At 47.6% G+C, this 22,140-nt stretch overlaps 1 protein-coding gene across 2 annotated transcripts in view; it reads right to left on the bottom strand.

Annotated features, from left to right (window-relative positions):
- Positions 1–22,140, bottom strand: part of itga9 (integrin, alpha 9) — a 539,537-nt gene that overhangs the window by 58,377 nt on the left and 459,020 nt on the right. For both annotated transcript variants that reach the window (XM_085993779.1, XM_085993778.1), the window contains 2 exons: positions 5,189–5,314; positions 806–925 (listed from right to left, as the gene is read on the bottom strand). In XM_085993779.1, the coding sequence (XP_085849905.1) occupies positions 806–925; positions 5,189–5,314 (246 nt within the window). The remainder of the gene's footprint in view (positions 1–805; positions 926–5,188; positions 5,315–22,140) is intronic.

Genomic DNA, 22,140 nt, shown 5'->3' on the forward strand with positions numbered 1-22,140 from the left:
AAGGTGCACAGTTGGAGCAGAACAGAGGGAACTTTACTCAGCACCAAACCAATGTTGTAACTAAATGAGGAGAGCTCGATAACGGCAGTGAATGCGGAAGTGGAAACATGTTGTATTCCCCATCACTGTCTGACCAGCACACTACAGTGCAGGACTATTAGGTTTTTTTTTCAAACCGTGGCTGCAGTGTGTACCATCTACATTCGCTCCTTCCACCACCGGCGCACAATGGCTGCAGTGTGTACCATCTACATTCTCTCCCTCCACCACTGGCACACCGTGGCTGCAGTGTGTACCATCTACATTCTCTCCCTCCACCACCGGCGCACCATGGCTGCAGTGTGTACCATCTACAAGATGCACTGCAGCAACTCGCCAAGGCTTCTTCGGCAGCACCTCCCAAATCCGCGACCTCTTCCACCTAGAAGGACAAGGGCAGCAGGTGCATGGGAACACCACCACCTCCAAGTTCCCCTCCAAGTCACACACCATCCTGACTTAGAAGTATATCGCCGATCCTTCATCGTCGCTGGGTCAAAATCCTGGAACTCCCTCCCTGACAGCACTGTGGGAGTACCTTCACCACACGGACTGCAGCGGTTCAAGGCAGCGGCTCACCACCACCTTCTCAAGTGGCAACTAGGGATGGGCAATAAATGCTGGCCTTGCCAGCGACGCCCACATCCCATAAGCAAATAATTAAAAAAAGATAAAAGCACAATCCACACCAAAACTCTTGGTTTGAAAGGAGTTAGTGATTTCCTAATCAGCGCATGTGGGGGGCAAAAAATCAGCACGCTCTCACCTTTTTCAATATTTCAGTATTGAGCAGCAAGTGTACATCAATGTTTCTGGTTTCTTCCTTTGCTAGGGAGTTTAGTTTACAGTTGATGATCGAACAGGGGCGGCCAGGCCTGTCACAATCCTAAAAGAATTAGCAAGCCAAGAAAACAAACTTACGTTATTCAATTAGATAACCTGTTTTAACTAATTACCTGACACATTAATGCCCAGAGTCTGTGCGAGAGCCTTGCTCACTTGCTTGGAACATTCACAGAATTCACAGAAACCCCACAGTGCAGATAGAGGCCATTTCGGCCCATCGAGCCTGCACCGACACATATCCCACCCGATCCCCGTAATCCCTACACCAACACATATCCCACCCTATCCCCGTAACCCCACGTATTTAATCCCCCTAGCACTAAGGGTCAATTTTATCATAGCCAATCAACCTAACCCGCACATCTTTGGACTGTGGGAGGAAACCGGAGCACCCGGAAACCCACGCAAACACGGGGAGAATGTGCAAACTCCACACATTGCGGCTAGAAAACCGAGGGCACTGCAAATCAGGAACGCAAAATTCCACAGCCGATTCTCCAATCCACGCCACGGGTCAGCAGGACTCCATGCTGGGAGCAGAGCCTGGCCAAGTCCAGGGCTTCGATAAAATTACATTCACAAATGCATGTGTGCAGTAGGATTGCGGACATCTGTCTTATATTTTACACATAAGCAGCTGGCTTGAACCTTCTGAAGATTAAACAATTTTCAAAATCATACCCGTGAGTTAAGTCATAGTACAGCTGTAAAATATCATGATGCAATATCTAGAAACATAGAAAAATAGGAGCAGGAGTCGGCCATTCGGCCCTTCGAGCCTGCTCCGCCATTCAATATGATCATGGCTGATCCTCTATCTCAATACCATATTCCTGCTCTCTCCCCATACCCCTTGATGACTTTTGTGTCTAGAAATCTATCTATCTCCTTCTTAAATATATTCAGTGACTTGGCCTCCACAGCCACCTGTGGTAGAGAATTCCACAGGTTCACCATCCTCTGAGTGAAGAAACTTCTCCTCATCTCAGTCCCAAATGTCCTACCCTGTATCCTGAGACTGTGACCCCTCGTTCTAGGCCCCCCAGCCAGGGGAAACATCCTCCCTGCATCCAGTCTGTCTAGCCCTGTCAGAATTTTATACGCTTCAATGAGATCCCCTCTCATTCTTCGAAAATCTAGTGAATACAGGCCTAGTCGACCCAATTTCTCCTCATATGATAGTCCTGCCATGCCAGGAATCAGTCTGGTGAACCTTCGCTGCACTCCCTCTATGGCAAGTATATCCTTTCTTATATCTATACAAGATGCATCATTTTGTGATAAAATAGATAGACAAGTAAGTCACAGGCTGAAACCCTACATTTCCTGTGAGCACTACTTCCCACTGGGAGCACCGGTCTTGAAATCACCCTTCCAATGTCATAAAAGCTCCCTAACATGGAGATAAACCTCTCTAAAAAACTGGTTAGGCTTCAGCTGGAGTATTGTGTCCAATTCTGGGCACCGCACTTTAGAAAGGACATCAAGGCCTTGGAGAGGGTGCAGAGGAGATTTACTAGAATGGTACCAAGGATGAGGTGTTTCAGTTATCTGGAGAGACTGGAGAAGCTAGGATTGCTCTCCTTAAGAGCAGAGAAGGTCCTGGGGAGATCTGATAGAGGTGTTCAAAATTATGAGGAGTTTCGATAGAGTAGATCGATTGAAAGTGTTTCCACTGGCAGGAGGGTCAATAACCAGAGGACACAGATTTAAAATAAGTGGCAAAAAAAACAGGAGAAAGATGAGAATTTTTTTAACTCATCGAGTTATTATGATCTGGAATACATTGCCTGAAAGGGTGGTGGAAGCAGATTCAATAGTAACTTTCAAAACAGAATTGGATCAATACTTAAAAAAAATGTGCAGGTCTGTGGGGAAAGAGCAGGGGAGTGGGACAAATGTTTCCTTTAATTATTTTTTGGATGCACGGCCCCTTTAAGGTAAGTCCTACCTTTTACTTACAGCCTTCCCATAGATCTTTAGGCCTTGGGGCCTTGAGGCCTTCTGGCTCCTGTATTTTGGCTACAAGGCCCTATCCGGGAGCAGGCCTGCACTGACGGTGCAACTGGACTTTCAAGATTACCTGAACCATTAAATTCAGACATGGTCATTTCATGACAGGTACAGTCGGAGGAGGGACGGGAGAAAGGAAAATCAAAGCTGCTCTGTCCTTCTGACACCTCGGGCTGGATTCTGTCAGCCCCGAGGAGGCGGGTATGGAGGCGGGACTGCCAGTAAGGTTGCAGAATTTGGGGGCAGGTGGCAAACCCGCCCCCAACCCGCCTCCGTGCCCTCTTGCCAGGAGGCGGGAAGCCGTCCTGCCCCGGGTCCCGTCTCCTCGAGGCGGGAAAGGGAGTAAAGCCTATTAACTGCCTGTTAACAGATAGTTAACAGGCAGAAAAAAGGATTATCCCTATTTTTCGCTCCGAGGTGCAGGCTTCCCGACCTCGGGGAACCCCGCCAGGGTGTAGGAGACGAGTAGGAGGTCTGCGGGGGTCAGAGGGGTCTGAAAGGGCGATGTAGAGGTGAGTGATTGGTGCAAGTGTAGAGTGGTAAGTATGTAAGGTGAGTGTAAACTGTTAGAAAATGTTCACTTACCTTTGCTTCTGCCTACAGTCTTCAGCCGCTGTGGAGCCGGTGTCCCGACATCTCTATTGTAGATATCGCAGATTGGCTGTTGGATCCTCCGAACCAACAGCCAGGTGATTTCTGCAAAGTTGAAAGGTTTGATGAGTCCTGAACACAAGGACTCATCAAACTACACAGAATGTCAGTGTTTGACAGCTTCACAGAGCTGTCAAGTGACGACATTCCTTCTTTCAAAAGTTCTTGACAGATGGCACATCATACGTTGACGTGCTTTGTCACTGACTTCCCCCTAATTGGCCTGCTGAGCCCGCTGGGTCAATCAGGGGAAAATCCCGCTGGTTGGCCAAAAGCTGATGGAGGCAGGATTGAAAGCCGACAAGCAGCAGTCCCGCCTCCAAAAGCTTCCCATTCAGAAAATCCAGCCCCTCATGTCCAATGTTCCCTCTAAAATCTTTGGGGGGTGCTTTAAGGGGCTGTGCGGCCCACTCAAACTTCCGCGCATGCGCGATTTTTCCATGGAGAAATAAGCAAGCAGCTTGCGTGGGAGCTTAAGGCAGCAATGCAGCCACGCGGCCACACAGCTGAACAGTAACATTGCTCGGGTCCATCTTGTGCTGCGTTCCACAATTGATGCTTCACGCCCATCTTATGCTCCATCGTAGTTCATCTCCCATTGCACATGTCCCACTGTATGCCCCAATACCTCATGCCCCACTGTATTCCCCAATACCTCATGTCCCACTGTATTCCCCAATACCTCATGCCCCACTGTATTCCCCAATAACTCATGTCCCACTGTATGCCCCAATACCTCATGTCCCACTGCATGCCCCAATACCTCATGTCCCACTGTATGCCCCAATACCTCATGCCCCACTGTATGTCCCAATACCTCATGTCCCACTGTATTCCCCAATACCTCATGCCCCACTGTATTCCCCAATACCTCATGTCCCACTGTATTCCCCAATACCTCATGCCCCACTGTATTCCCCAATAACTCATGTCCCACTGTATGCCCCAATACCTCATGTCCCACTGTATGCCCCAATACCTCATGTCCCACTGTATGCCCCAATACCTCATGTCCCACTGTATGCCCCAATACCTCATGTCCCACTGTATGCCCCAATACCTCATGTCCCACTGTATGCCCCAATACCTCATGCCCACTGTATGCCCCAATACCTCATGTCCCACTGTATGCCCCAATACCTCATGCCCCACTGTATGCCCCAATACCTCATGTCCCACTGTATTCCCCAATACCTCATGCCCCACTGTATTCCCCAATACCTCATGTCCCACTGTATGCCCCAATACCTCATCTCCCACTGTATGCCCCAATACCTCATGCCCCACTGTATTCCCCAATAACTCATGTCCCACTGTATGCCCCAATACCTCATGCCCCACTGTATGCCCCAATACCTCATGTCCCACTGTATGCCCCAATACCTCATGTCCCACTGTATGCCCCAATACCTCATGCCCACTGTATGCCCCAATACCTCATGCCCACATGTGCATCCACCTAACTGGCAATTCATGCAGAAACTCAAGCTCCATTTCCCGGCTAGTTTATAACTCACCTTGTGGTCCATCCCTCTATAATCTCACCTCGATGACAAACTCTATCTTATCCTGCACTGCATTCCCTTAACCGACAGCCCATGTCCCGCTTTAGTAGTAAATGCCGAAAGGTCAAACTCACCAATACTTTCCTGCCAGTCTTAGTGAAGAAAGCAAAGATTGTGTGGAAGATGTTCTCCTTGTCCTGAGGTATGAAGCAGGGCTGGAGGTTCCTGTGGTAGGTACAGTTACCTCCCTCATGTCCAACCTTTAACAAAGAACAAAGACAGAATCAGTGAGCGTTGGACTATATTCAAATTACAAGTTGACTAGCTGAAGGGTTGTTAATTGGCTGAAGGCTGCACTTCTGAACTCTATAAAACACCAGCTCAGTTGATGCAGACGTCTTCACAAGGTGTCAAGATGTCAATCAGGATCTCTGGCTTGTCATCAGCAGCAGTAAGTGGTTCTCTTGATTCCAGAGTCCATGTGTTAGAAAGTTAAACCCTGGCCTGTAAAGTCTCACTGATTGTGGTTACAACAGCAGCCAATTGTCAGAAATATTTATATTACTGTTAAAAAAAAAATCAGACCTATATAAATGACATAGATCTCCATCTATCGCACCTTATTTGTAAGCCGAAAATTCACCCTGAGCAAGTCTTAATAGCCCTGATTTTAACTGCAAGTTTATTTCCCTCAAGTGCCTATCCAGTCTCTCCTTGAAAACATTGAGTGTCTCCGCTTCCACCACTTCCGTCGGCAGCGAGTTCCAGGTCCTCACCACTCGCTGCGTGAAAAAGTTTTCCCTCACGTCCCCCCTGTATCTCTTGCCCAAAACCTTAAATCTGTGTCCCCGAGTCCTTGTACCATCAACTAGTGGGAGCAGCCTTTCCCCGTCTAGCCTATCCAAACCCGTCATAATCTTGTACACCTCTATCAAATCACCCCTCAACCTCCTTTGCTCTAATGAAAACAAATCCAGCTTCTCCAACCTGTCCTTGTAGCTAAGATCCCCCATCCCCGGAACCATTCTGGTAAATCTCCTCTGCACCCTCTCAAGGGCCTTCACATCCTTCCTAAAGTGTGGTGACCAGAACTGGACGCAATACTCCAGTTGTGGCCTAACCAGCGCTTTAGAAATGTTCAGCATAACTTCTCTACTTTTGTACTCTATACTCTATTTATGAAACCCAAGATCCCATATGCTTTGTTAACGACTCTCTCAATATGTCCTGCCACCTTCAGGGACCTATGCACATTAACTCCCAGGTCCCTCTGTCCCTGCACACACTTTAAAACTGTGCCATTAAGTGTATATTGCCAATCCCTGTTCCTTCTGCCAAAATGCATCACCTCACACTTCTCTGTATTAAATTCCATCTGCCACTTGTCTGCCCATTCTGCTAGCCTTTCTATGTCCTGTTGCAGTCGATTGGTATCATCCTCACTGTCTGCCACACCCTCAAGTTTGGTGTCATCGGCAAATTTAGAAATTCTACTCTGTATTCCAATATCCAGGTCATTTATATATATCAAAAAAAGCAGTGGCCCCAGCACTGACCCTTGGGGAACACCACTGTCTACCATCCTCCAGTCTGAAAAACAGCCATTTACCACAACTCGCTGTTTTCTGTCCTTAAGCCAATTCCTTATCCAAGCTGCCACTGACCCACCTATTCCATGAGCCTCAATTTTGTTAACCAGCCTTCTATGTAGTACTTTGTCAAACGCCTTCTGAAAATCCATGTAGACAACATCCATTGCATTCCCTTCATCAATCCTCTCTGTCACTTCATCAAAAAATTCAATTAAATTAGTGAAACATGATCTGCCTTTTACAAATCTGTGTTGGCTCTCCTTAATCAGCTTAAACCTCTCCAAGTGCCCGTTAATTTTTTCCTTGATTATTGTTTCTAAAACTTTACCCACCACTGATGTTAAACTGACTGGCCTGTAGTTACTAGGATTGTCCTTGCACCCTTTCTTGAATAATGGTTTCACATTTGCCACTTTCCAATCCTCAGGCACCTCCCCCGCATCTAGGGAAGATTGGAAAATTATGGCAAGCCCTAATTATTATATTGCTGCAATTAAATGTTACATTTACTGTTCCCAGCAGGACAATAAATGTCAGTGAAATTAACAGGATTAATTTTTAATGCAAGTGAGTGAACCCCCATGGGCCTATTTTTCTATTAAACTCTATCTGAACAATGGCCACAGACTAAGAGCCTGTCATTTACACCCTGTGATATCGCTTTAAGAAGAAGCTTGTTAAAATCACATTATATTAAACTAGAAGCTCTTCCCATGATGACCATCTTACCGTAGGCAGGTGTCTCTGCCGCAATGGGTCACTGTGCTGATGCTTAAAAAGATCAGTCAATCCCAATTAGGAACTGGATGACGTATCCATTAGGAGTTTAATAAACATGGAGCAGTTGATTTGAAAATAACCGTTTTTGCAGAAAGTAGTTATTTCCGTAAATGCTTTAAACAATTTTTACACTCAGCGGAGAGACTCCATTGATGGCGGAGTGGACAAATACTCGAAGTGATGTTGCGCCAAGCTAGAGACCGGGAAGGTCTCAAAGACCAATCCCTGGTTGGTGCTGAGTTAACGAGTCAGCCAGGACTGTGGTGGGAAAACCACAACTGACCTCAACAACCCTGGCGCGGTGAGGGGAGAAACACCTAATCACCAGCCAGGGACTCCTGCTAGATGGCGGACAAATCAAAACAGATTAAAGGGCAACAGAGTTCTCAAGTTGGGCTTGTTTCTTTAGATCAGAGGAGAGTTTAAGGTGATCTCGTTGAAGATTTTAAGATTATGATGGGAACTGACAAAATTAATCCAAGCTTGATTGTTCACTATAGAGAAGGGTTTGAATCCCAAAGGTCAGAAGTTAAAAAGATTCTCTGCAGGTTCCCTGCAATATCCGAGGAGCAAGCACAAAATGACAACAGAGGAACATAAAAGATTTTTTTTTAAATGATGGATAAAAATAGAAGAAACAGAATACATAATAGGAAAAGCTGCAATTAAAGAGAGAAATAAGAGCAGATTTTGCAATATCACAGTGCCACCAAGGAGCCCCACTCGCTGGGAGTGCAGACTGGAAAATCGCAGGAGCATTCTCCACAAATTCCTGTCTGTTGATAGAATCAAAGAATAGTACAGCACAGGAGGAGGCCATTCGGCCCATCGAGTCTGCACCGGCTCTTTCCAAAAGTAATCCAGTTAGTCCCACTCCCCTGCTCTTTCCCCATATCCCTGCAATTTTTTCTCCTTCAAGTATTTATCCAAATCCCTTTATGAAGGCTGCTATTGAATCTGTATCCACCGCCCTATCAGGCAGCGCATTCCAAATCCTCACCACTCGTTGGGTAAAAAAGAATTTCCTCACATCACCTCTGGTTCTTTTTAATGAGTGTAAAATGGGGGCAGCTCACCCGTGTCTTGTTCATACACGTTCCCAGCGAGCGAGGCTATGTGCCAGCAACACGCATTCGGACGATTGGCGGCACCAAGTGAAACACAAAGGTCTCAGGAAAAAAAAGGCGTCAGAGAAAAGAGCACGGCCTAGAAATTAGTTCGCATCCTATAAAAACGGACACGGGGATAGCGATGCGCAAACAATCGACGCCGGTTCGGAGGACTGCGCGCAAACGTCGTGCTGCCTGTTCATCTGCACGATTGTGGCGTTCAGCCAAGCACTGAACCCATTGCTGAGTGGCTGAGCGCTCAGCAGGGGGCCTCAAGTCATGCGAGGCCAGCACCAATTGAAGCTAGTCTGCAATACTTAAAAGCAGTCTGCACTTCTTAAAGGGGAGGTGCACTCTGCCTGCAGATCATCATTCAACTGGCTGAGGAAGACAGTAGGAAAAGTCAATTAATGATGGCACAACAGGGGAGGGAGCGTGTACCAAGGTTGTCTGGTGCAGCACCGGAGGCCTTGGTGCAGGAGGTCAATAGGAGGAGAGAGGTGCTCCTTCCACTGTGGGCCAGGAAGCCCTCCAGGCAACAGTGCAAAGTGCAATGGGAGCAGATAGCCAATGTGATGAATGCCAACAGTGTTGCCCCGAGGACCTGGACACAGTGCAGGAAGAAGTTTAATGACCTCACACGAGTGGTCAAGGTCAGTGAATTCATCTTCAAATGCCATATCCCACAAACTACACCACTAGCCTCACACACTACTCAATGCATCAACACCCCCATCACTCAACAACCAACAATCTCTACAAAACATGACTCATACCTCACATTCATAGCTTCGCCTCACCCGCACACAATTACCCTTGTTGTAACCTTCACACCCACATCTCACACCTTGCACACACTGTCAGCTATTCAACCATGATAGGCACATCACCCAAACACATTGCACCACACTCACTGACACACATCACCCAAACACATTGCACCACACTCACAGACACACATCACCCAAACACATTGCACCACACTCACTGACACACTTCACCCAAACACATTGCACCACACTCACTGACACACTTCACCCAAACACACTGCACCACACTCACTGACACACTTCACCCAAACACATTGCACCACACTCACTGACACACTTCACCCAAACACATTGCACCACACTCACTGACATACTTCACCCAAACACATTGCACCACACTCAATGACACGCTTCACCCAAACACATTGCACCACACTCACTGACACACTTCACCCAAACACATTGCACCACACTCACTGACACACTTCACCCAAACACATTGCACCACACGCACTGACACACTTCACCCAAACACATTGCACCACACTCACTGACACACTTCACCCAAACACACTGCACCACACTCACTGACACACTTCACCCAAACACATTGCACCACACTCACTGACACACTTCACCCAAACACATTGCACCACTCACTGACACACCTCACCCAAACACATTGCACCACACTCACTGACACACTTCACCCAAACACATTGCACCACACTCACTGACACACTTCACCCAGACACATTGCACCACACTCACTGACATACTTCACCCAAACACATTGCACCACACTCACTGACACACCTCACCCAAACACATTGTACCACACTCACTGACACACTTCACCCAAACACATTGCACCACACTCACTGACACACTTCACCCAGACACATTGCACCACACTCACTGACACACTTCACCCAAACACATTGCACCACACTCACTGACACACTTCACCCAAACACATTGCACCACACTCACTGACACACCTCACCCAAACACATTGCACCACACTCACTGACACACTTCACCCAAACACACTGCACCACACTCACTGACACACTTCACCTAAACACACTGCACCACACTCACTGACACACTTCACCCAAACACACTGCACCACACTCACTGACACACTTCACCCAAACACATTGCACCACACTCACTGACACACTTCACCCAAACACATTGCACCACACTCACTGACACACTTCACCCAAACACATTGCACCACACTCACTGACACACTTCACCCAAACACATTGCACCACACTCACTGACACACCTCACCCAAACACATTGCACCACACTCACTGACACACTTCACCCAAACGCACTGCACCACACTCACTGACACACTTCACCCAAACACACTGCACCACACTCACTGACACACTTCACCCAAACACACTGCACCACACTCACTGACACACTTCACCCAAACACACTGCACCACACTCACTGACACACTTCACCCAAACACACTGCACCACACTCACTGACACACTTCACCCAAACACACTGCACCACACTCACTGACACACTTCACCCAAACACACTGCACCACACTCACTGACACACTTCATCCAAACACATTGCACCACACTCACTGACACACTTCACCCAAACACAGTGCACCACACTCACTGACACACTTCACCCAAACACACTGCATCACACTCACTGACACACACATCACCCAAACACATTGCACCACACTCACTGACACACTTCACCCAAACACACTGCACCACACTCACTGACACACTTCATCCAAACACATTGCACCACACTCACTGACACACTTCACCCAAACACATTGCACCACACTCACTGACACACTTCACCCAAACACACTGCACCACACTCACTGACACACTTCACCCAAACACATTGCACCACACTCACTGACACACTTCACCCAAACACACTGCACCACACTCACTGACACACTTCACCCAAACACACTGCACCACACTCACTGACACACTTCACCCAAACACATTGCACCACACTCACTGACACACTTCACCCAAACACATTGCACCACGCTCACTGACACACTTCACCCAAACACATTGCACCACATTCACTGACACACTTCACCCAAACACACTGCACCACACTCACTGGCACACTTCACCCAAACACATTACACCACACTCACTGACACACTTCACCCAAACACATTGCACCACACTCACTGACACACTTCACCCAAACACATTGCACCACACTCACTGACACACTTCACCCAAACACATTACACCACACTCACTGACACACTTCACCCAAACACATTGCACCACACTCACTGACACACTTCACCCAAACACATTGCACCACGCTCACTGACACACTTCACCCAAACACATTGCACCACATTCACTGACACACACATCACCCAAACACATTGCACCACACTCACTGACACACTTCACCCAAACACATTGCACCACACTCACTGACACACTTCACCCAAACACACTGCACCACACTCACTGACACACTTCACCCAAACGCATTGCACCACACTCACTGACACACTTCACCCAAACACACTGCACCACACTCACTGACACACTTCACCCAAACACATTGCACCACACTCACTGACACACTTCACCCAAACACATTGCACCACACTCACTGACACACTTCACCCAAACACACTGCACCACACTCACTGACACACTTCACCCAAACACATTGCACCACACTCACTGACACACTTCACCCAAACACATTGCACCACACTCACTGACACACTTCACCCAAACACATTGCACCACACTCACTGACACACTTCACCCAAACACATTGCACCACACTCACTGACACACTTCACCCAAACACATTGCACCACACTCACTGACACACTTCACCCAAACACATTGCACCACACTCACTGACACACTTCCCTTTCTCCTGCAGGAAAAGGTGGCCAGCAGAAGCCAACCGGTGAGGGACAGGCTCTCCTGCAAAACCTCACCCCCTTGGAGGAGATGGCCATTCTTGGGAAGGGCATGGCCGAGCCCGTGGCCAGCGGCGGGGCTGAAAGACAACAAGATGCCGGTATCCTCATCTGTTATCCTCCTTCTCACATCCCACTGCCCCCTCATCCCACAATCACTTCTGATTTACAATCTGCAGATGGTGGAAGCGTACACCTCTTGATTTCACCCCTCCCCTCACCACAAACTGATCTTTGTGCCTTTCTCATTTCAGATACCCAAGAAATCCAACCTGCCCAGCCAGTGGTTTTACAAGAGGGAGAGGAGAGGGATGAAGAAGGCGAAACACCATCACTCGATCTGGCACTGCATACAGTTTAGAGGGTAGCTTACATGCGGGATCTGCAGGTGGTGAGTCACCGTGCGTGTGTGGGCTACAGCCCGGGCAGGGGGAAAGGGATAGCGCGTGTTCCAGCTCCCCGGAAGGCAAGGTCGCGCACGAGTTCTACTGCACAGGACTCAGATGAGAACTTCAATGGGGTGGCCTACAGAAGAACGCTGGCGGGTATGCACAACAAAATGCTTGGTGCATTGGCATTTCTGCCAGAAAGCCTGAGTGCAATGTCAAGGAGCATGGAGGGGTCCAGCACCAACCTTGCACAGGGCTTTGTGCAAAGCTTGGAGACCATCCTTTCCAGCATGGAAGGGGTCAGCAGATCCATTAGCGCACTTGTGGACCCAATCATGATGCAGCGTCTGATGGCCGGTGACTCAGCTTCCATTGCAGCACAAGCAGCAGCCACCCAACATCTGAGTGCTGCAGTGGAAGCTCAGATTAAAGTCTTGCGAGTTCAGACCGCTGCCCTCGTGGCTGGGTTTACCAGTGTGGAAAGGGGCTGGCAGGATGTCACAGCATTCCAGCAATCTGTTCTACAATATGTTGTGTTGAACATGGCTGCACATCAACTTCACAATCAGCGAGTGGAAACCTTTGTGGTTGCGGTATATCTCAGCATTTAGATGTGGTGTCCGCCAAGCCACGTGCGTGCAGTCGATGGTGCCCTGCCCTGTGGGGAAGCCCGATATCCTGGCAAAGCCATGTACACGCTCCACCTGCTTCTCTCTAGTCAGGGAGAAGACAATGAAGTCCCCTCTCCTGGTACAAAGAGTGTCTGTCACCTCTCTTATGCAGCAGTGGACAGCAAACTGGGAGATGTTACAGATGTCGCCTGCTCCAGCCTGGAAGGATCCCGATGTGAGGAAATTCAGGGCCATGGTCACCTTCACAGCCACTGGAGGTGCTGTCCTTGCCCTGGTGTGAGGCTGCAGGTCTGGTTGCAAGAGGTGGCAGAGTTCTGTGACCACCTCCTTTGTAAAGTTCCGATGCCTCACACACTGCTCCTGGCTCAGGGTGAGGTAAGAGAATTGCTCTCGGAAGACCCGAGGTGGGTAAGGCCTCCTGCCGAGAGCCCTTCTCCCCCTCCTCCTCTTCCTTCTGCGAGCAGCTTGTCCTCCTCTTTGCTGCCTCTGCTCCATCTCCCTGTCGTGCTGCAGGGGGATGACAGCTGGAGCACCCAACGACTGGGAGCAAGTGGTCTGAGCAGAACCCTTGAAGTCAGAAGCAAGGCCTTCTCCACTTGCAGCACCACTCCCCGTCACCTCACCAACTTTAAACAACTCTAGAAAGCTCCAAACACTTCCACAAACTTACGCAGAGTCAGCAGAAATTAATCAGCAACTAACCTTAGATTGGTTGATGATCCCTTTAAATATCGCTGGTGGGGGGTCCTTGCAGCTGCTGAACGCATGTTCAGCTGTGCGAGGTTAACACAGGGCGTTAGTTCCAGCGTGGAGGACGAAAATGGCAGCGCCGGTGTCAAATCAGCCTTGCACGGTGATTGACGTCACGATCTGCCCACTCTGCATACTTCTGGCGCACGTTCTCAGCACCGACGCTACCACCCTCACCAAGATGGTGTCCGGCGCGGCCCGCACCAGAATTGTGCGCATGTGGCTCGGGTGCCACTTCCGACCCAAAATGGCACCCGTAGCGGCCAAACAACGGGCACTACGCATTCAAATCGTTAGCCCCACGTCTTGGAGGATCTCCTGCAAGGCTCCGCACACCGCTGGCCGCAGATTTACTATTTATGAAGAAAGTAAATTTTAAACTATAACTCATCCCTGTAAAAAGGGCAAGACGCCATATGTAAAGTATACTTGGAGAAAGATCAGAAAAAGAACTCTGATGAGGAATTTTTGTTGATGCAGTTTTCCACAGAAGATGAGAGAAAAATCAGCACAATGTTTTCTCGTTACTTATTAATGCATCGTTGAAATGAAGCATTCACCCTGAGTTTGCAAAAACAGGAGCAGCTTGGGCCGATCAATACACACAGCACCAAGTTAAATGGGTGCAGGGCTCAATGAATTGGTCGGCCTTTCTCTGCTGACTGACACACCAGGTAAAAATCCTCCGCTGTGCTGTGATGGGTGTTCGCGCTGAAGTTTTAAACAGGGAATGGCGCTTATCGTGTAGGCAGGAGGGTTAATTTTTTGGACATCCTGGTACCAGCGGGGAACCACAGCCAACTGAAGCACACAGCAAATTGTAGGAAAGCCCTCTGTGATTTTCTGTGCATTTGAATTAATGGTCAGAAAATCATAAACAAAGCATGGCCAAATTTCCGATACACATTTGAGATTACCTGACGGTTGGAAAATTATTCCAACGTCTGGGACTGACGATTTATTCTGGCTCCGGGCGTTAGAATGCCACGTCTCTATTGGAGGAAAATCATGGGCTGCCTGCACACAATTTACCAAGATGCATCCCGCACTAGGGGTCATGGCTCATGTCATCGCCCCTTCAGTCTACTTTTAAATACGTCATGTGGATGAGATTCCTCCTGTTTAAATGATGGAGCGGGAGGGGTTATTTTGGGGAAAGGGGTGCAAACAGGCGTTAAGTGGGCACTGTGCTAATAAGACGCCTTTTAAAATCTTGGTTTTACCCCAGAATTTTGGGGCTAATTGTGGACTACCATGATTTAAACATGCCTGGAGGCACTAAAATGAATAATTGCACGTACAGCATTCGAGCGCTGATTCGGAGCAATTTGTGTAGCCTCCATGCACGCACTTGCACTGTAGGTCTGGAGCGTGCTGGCTGACACACAACAGCCACATATCAGGATGGTTCAGGGGCTGAAGGACAGGGTTCACAGGTTCTCAGAGGCAGCATTGGAGATCCTGGTGGAGGAGGTACAGTGGAGGAGAAAAGAAAGACTCGCATTTCTATAGCGCCTTTCACGACCTCCGGATGTCCCAAAGCGCTTTACAGCCAATGAAGTATTTTTGACGTGTAGTCACTGTTGTAATATAGGAAAGCCAATTTGCGCACACCAAGCTCCCACAGCAATGTGATAATGACCAGATAATCTGATTTTGTTATGCTTTGTTTTGGCTAAGTGACAGGAAACAGAGAGTGGTGGTGAACGGTTGTTTTTCGGACTGGAGGAAGGTATACAGTGGTGTTCCCCAGGGGTCGATATTGGGACCAGTGCTTTTCTTTATATATTTTAATGACTTGGACGTGGGTGTACAGGGCACAATTTCAAATTTTGCAGATGACACAAAACTTGGAAGTATAGTGAACAGTGAGGAGGAGAGTGATAGACTTCAAGAGGACATAGACAGGCTGGTGGGATGGGCGGATACGTGGCAGATGAAATTTAATGCATAAAAGTGCGAAGTAATACATTTTTGTAGGAAGAACGAGGAGAAGCAATATAAACTAAAGGGTACAATCCTAAAGGGGGTGCAGGAAGAGAGAGACCTGGGGGTATGTGTGCACAAATCGTTGAAGGTGGCAGGGCAGATTGAGAAAGCAGTTAAAAAAGCATTCGGGATCCTGGGCTTCATAAACAGAGGCAAAGGGAAAGATAATTCGGCATGTTAGCGTTACCCAGTTAGCGCCGCGGCGGGGCGAATCCCGCGCCGCACCGCAAATTCGCCGGCCCCGTAGCACCAGCAATAAGTGTTAGCACCTGGGCACCTTTCGGCATGCAGATCGTGACGTCAGTGAGCGTGCTGCGCTCGCTGGGCGCCCGGTCTGCAAACTTCAGTAGCGCCCCTGCTTTACCGCCTTGCGCTGACAGCGCCAGAGAGCAGAGGCGTGAACCAGCCAGCCAGCAGCCGACGGGACGCTACTTAAAGGGATGCGCCCCAGCTGTCAAGGAAGTTCCGTTCCATAGGTCAATGATGAGTGGCGGAGAGCGCAGGATGTACCTGCAGCCAACTAAAGGCTGCTCAGTCCCCGGAGTGTTGCGGTCCGTCAAAGGGCTTTGCATTTCATCCCGCAGCATATCGCCGTTCCGCACTCTGCGACTCATTGGGGGCTGGTGTGCAGACTCCAGTGACCCTCCTCTTTAATGGCTGGAAGGCGCCTGCGCTAGTGCTCACTCCCGATTACACAACACCTCGTGTTCTTTCATCCCCTCCCCCCTTTTCCAGTCTCTTCACTTGCTTAAAACTCTATTCCATTTCCTGCTTTTTTCCAGTTCTGACGAAAGGTCATCGACCTGAAACGTTGACCCTGTTTCTCTCTTCACAGATGCTGCCTGACCTGCTGAGTTTCTCCAGCATTTTTCTGTTTTTACCTCATATTCATTATCGCTTGGAGCCTAACGCCACTCGCCCACGCCATTCGTACCTGATTTAGCGCTCCCCTGCATTCTTTGAGCGCTGAGACTGAATTTAGCGGGCAGCGTGATTAATTAGTGCCTGGCGCTAAACTTCCAACTTCTCAAAAGTTAGCGCTCCAACCGGGGCGATACCGAATTTCTAGCCCTAGAGTACAAAAGCAAGGAAGTTATGATGAACCTTTATAAAACACTGGTTCAGTCTCAACTGGAGGACTGTGTCCAATTCTGGGCACCGCACTTTAGGAAAGATGTGAAGGCCTTAGCGAGGGTGCAGAAAAGATTAACGCGAATGATTCCAGGGATGAGGGACTTCGGTTACATGGATAGACTGGAGAAGCTGGGGTTGTTCTCCTTAGAGCAGAGAAGATTGAGAGGTGATTTGATAGAGGTGTTCAAAATCATGATGGGTCTATACAGAGTAGATAGAGGGAAACTGTTCCCATTGGCGGAAGCGTCGAGAACCAGAGGACACAGATTTAAGGTGATTGGCAAATGAACCAAAGGCGACATGAAGAAAAACTTTTTTACTCAACGAGTGGTTAGGATCTGGAATGCACTGCCTGAAAGGCTGGTGGAGGCAGATTCAATCGTGGCTTTCAAAAGGAAATTGGATAAATACCTGAAGGAAAACATTTTGGAGGGCTACGGGGAAAGGGCGGAGGAGTGGGACTAGCTGAAGTCCCACTCCCCCGCCCTTCGGCATGGGCTCGACAGGCCGAATGGCCTCCTTCTGTACTGTAACCATTCTCTGATACTATGTTGATTGAGGGATAAATATTGACCAGGGCAGGACAAGTCTTTCTTTCTACAATAGCTTCCAAGGGTAAGCACCAGGGCAAATAGTTTAATGTTTGGAAGTGCTGTTGGTTGGGTCATGTTTTCACTGTTTGTTTTTGGTGTTGATAAAGAGTAATGATGCTAATTGGGCAGCTCTGGAATTGGCGGTCTTTCTTATTGTGTTCTTCATGGGGAAGGGGTTGGTGGGATTGAGTGCAGATGGTGGGCTTGTTGATAGATCCTCAGTCATTGAAGGTAAGGCTTGTGACAAGAGTGCTCCGAAGTCTGATGGTGGAGGATGTCTCTTAAAAGTGCTCTTTATTTAGCTGTCAGCAAGCGTTCCTCCCAGGTGCGGTCCGTCTACCTGGAACTCTCTGGTCCCCCTCCTCTTTCTCAACCCCCTCCTCCTCTTCTTCTTGCTGCTCCTGAACTTGACACTCTGGCTCAACTGCTGGTGGTAACGGCACACCACTCACTCTCTTTAGGTGAGGTCCTCAGAGAAGCTCCGGAATAAATGTTGATAGAGTGTTGGTGAAATCTTGACAAAGTGTCCTGGAATGTCTCCCAATGTGTATCAAAAGTCTTCTTCAAACACAGTGTAGTCAGTCAATCTCAATCAGCATGTGAGCAGTAAAAGCTGAGCATGGCTTTAAGTAGCGCTCGCAATCCTCACCAACGACTTTGACGTAAGAAAACTACTAGGCACTTGGTCTAAGCGTTAAACAAAGCTTTAATCAGCTGTTTTACAACATGGAGATCTAGTTGTGTCCTTCACTAGTTCCTGTTAAGAATGTCCTGTGCAAGCGGGCCCGTGCCCGAGTATTTATACTCTCCCTGGACAGCGCCACCAGCAGGCCGCTCAGTATTATTTCATAAGTCTTTCTTTCATGAATGACTGATTCATGTCAGACTTCTTTACTCCTGTTCAGCTGGTCGCTGCTAGGGGAGGTTGGTAATTGCAGCGTTAGCCAGCAAAATGGCATGCACCCTCTTTAATGAACATAGAAGCCAATTTAATTGGTCATCAGAGGCTTAATCATCCTCGGGGCGGTCATTCCTAGCGTGCTTAAAACCTTTTACCAAGATAGCCTCTTGCACTTATGGTGGGCCAAACAGGCATTGCAGCTCAAGACCCCACCTTGGCCACCTCTTTAGCATCTAAATTACTGGTGCCACAGCGGGGAAAATAGCTCCCAGGGCGTTTTGGGTAAAATTATCAACAGGACAAATTTTATCCTTCATGTTTCCAAAAATGATACAACCTTGGCAGTAACTAAAGTACTTCATCTTCTGACAGAACTGATGTCAGAGCAATTATTTATGATGGGTTTTAAAATGTGAAATGATAAAGCAAATTAGATGTATTCAGCGTAATTCCGTTCCGTTAAAAGGCACTGTCTCTACAAAAAAAGTGTGACAAGCTGTTGACAAATGCACAAGACAATGACATTAATCACTTTGAAATGTACAGTTTGATGCTTGTCCATGTTGTCAGCACAAAAATGACAGACAAAAAACTGCCAAACACCAAGATATTGTAAACAAGGTTGAAATGCTTGTTTCCATTCCTCAAAGAACTGACTGTGCCTTTTGATCAAAAGATCAAATTGGTCTGTTTCCTATATGTAATTAACAGCAGGGTACATTTGATGGGAAGGAAAGTTTGTTCTTTGTATAGATTTTGTATGCAAATTGATAATCGCTGTCGGCATACGCACCATTGCATAGATTGAAGGGGGATTACGTTACCCAGTGCACCTAGTGAGGAGTGAACCTTGGAAAATTTTGTAAATGCAGTCCATGATTTTTCTCCAATAACCATGTGGCAGTCGAACACCCAGAGCCAGAATAAATTGTCAGCCCCAGGCACAGGAATAATTTTCCAGCTTTGTGCTTCTGGCAGGTAACATGTATCAGGAATTTGGCCGTGCGCTGTTCATGATGTTCTGACTATTAATTCAAATGGACGGAAAACACACACAGGACATGCCTACATTTCGATACATGCCTTCATTGGTTTCCCGATTGTCAACTCTTAGTATGTATGAAGGATAGCGAAAAATATCTGAAAACTATACTTGGACAGAAATTTGGACACTTCCTATGTTAAAAGCTGGAGCTTGAAGGAAGATGTGAATTCATCTAAAATTCTGGCACTCAAAACAAATAGAAACATAGAAGATAGGAGCAGGAGTCGGCCATTCGGCCCCTCGAGCCTGCTCCGCCATTCAATGAGATCATGGCTGATCATCCAAATTCAGTACCCTGTCCCTGCTTTCTCCCCATATCCCTTGATCCCTTTAGCCTTAAGAAATATATCTAACTCCTTCTTGAATATATTTAATGAATTGGCCTCCACTGACTTATGTGGTAGAGAATTCCACAGGTTCACCACCCTCTGGGTGAAGAAATTCCTCCTCATCTCAGTCCTAAATGTCCTACCCCATATCCTGAGACTGTGACCCCTCGTTCTAGACCCCCCCAGCCAGGGGAAACATCCTCCCTGCATCCAGTCTGTCTAGCCCTGTCAGAATTTTATACGTTTCAATGAGATCCCCTCTCATTAGTGAGTACAGGCCTAGTCGACCCAGTCTCTCCTCATACGACAGTCCTGCCATCCCAGGAATCAGTCTGGTGAACCTTCGCTGCACTCCCTCTATGGCAAGTATATCCTTTCTTAGGTAAGGAGACCAAAACTGCACACAGTACTCCAGGTGTGGTCTCACCAAGGCCCTGTATAACTGTAGTAAGACATCCTTGCTCCTGTACTCAAATCCTCTTGCGGTGAAGGCCAACATACCATTTGCCTTCCTAACTACTTGCTGCACCTGCATGTTTGCTTTCAGTGACTGGTGTACAAGGACACCCAGGTCCCTTTGTACATCAGCATTTCCCAATCTATCACCATTTAAATAATACTCTACCTTTCTGTTTTTCCTACCAAAGTGGATAACTTCACATTTATCCACGTTATACTGCATCTGCCATGTATTTGCCCACTCACTCAACTTGTCTAAATCTCCTTGAAGCCTCTTTGCATCCTCCTCACAACTCACAATCCCACCTAGTTTCATGTTGTCAGCAAACTTGGAAATATTACATTTGGTTCCCTCATCCAAATCATTGATATATATTGTGAATAGCTGGGGCCCAAGCCTGATCCCTGCGGTACCCCACTAGTCACCGCCTGCCACCCCGAAAAAGACCCATTTATTCCTACTGTTTCCTGTCTGTTAACCAATTTTCAATCCATGTCAGTATATTACCCCCAATCCCATGTGCTTTAATTTTGCACACTAACCTCTTATGTGGAACTTTATCAAAGGCCTTCTGAAAATCCAAATACACCACATCCACTGGTTCTCCCTTATCTAGTCTACCAGTTACACCCTCAAAAAACTCCAGTAGGTTTGTCAAACACGATTTCCCTTTCATAAATCCATGCTGACTTTGTCTAACCCGTTGATATTTTCTAAGTGTCCTGGTATCACATAGGTTATAATAGACTCCAGCATTTTCCCTACTACTGATGTGAAGTGATACATTTTGGTAGGAACAATGAAGAGAGAGGCAACACAAACTAAATGGTACAATTTTATAGGGGATGCAGGAACAGAAAGGTGGCAGGGCAAATTGAGAAGGCTGTTAAAAAAGCATTTGGGATGCTCGGCTTTAATAGAAGAATAGTGTACAAAAGCACAGAATTTATGATGAACCTTTATAAATCACTGGTTAGGCCTCAGCTGGAGTATTGCATTCAATTCTGGGCACCGCACTTTAGGAAGGATGTCAAGGCCTTGGAGAGGGTGCAGAGGAGATTTACTAGAATGGTGCCAGGAATGAGGGACCCCAGTTACGTAGATAGATTGGAGAAGCTGGGGTTGTTCTCCTTGGAGCAGAGAAAATTCAGAGATTTGATAGAGGTGTTCAAAATCATGATAGAGTAAATAAAGAGAAACTGTTTCCAGGGGCAGAAGGGTCGGTAACCAGGGGACACAGATTTAAGGTGATTGGCAAAAGAACCAGAGGCGATATGAGGAAACCTTTTTACGCAGTGATTTGTTGTGATCTGGAATGCACTGCATGAAAGGGCGGTGGACGCGGATTCAATGGCAACATTCAAAAGACAATTGGATAAATACTTGAAGAGAAAAATTTGCAGAGTTGTGGGGAAAGAGCCGGGGAGTGGGACTAATTGGGTAGCTCTGCCAACGAGCCAGCACGGACACGGTGGGCCGAATGGCCTCCTACTGTGCTGTATCATTCTATGTTTCTAGAGCATAGATGGTTAAGGGGAGATTTAATAGAGATGTTCAAAATGATAGGGGGTTTTGATAGGGTAGATAGGGAGAAACTGTTTCCAGTGGCAGGCGTGTCGTAAACCAG

The sequence above is a fragment of the Somniosus microcephalus genome, chromosome 7 (genome assembly GCF_052327205.1).
Source record: "Somniosus microcephalus isolate GS21.2 chromosome 7, FLI_Smic_1.0, whole genome shotgun sequence".
Taxonomy (NCBI): domain Eukaryota; kingdom Metazoa; phylum Chordata; class Chondrichthyes; order Squaliformes; family Somniosidae; genus Somniosus; species Somniosus microcephalus.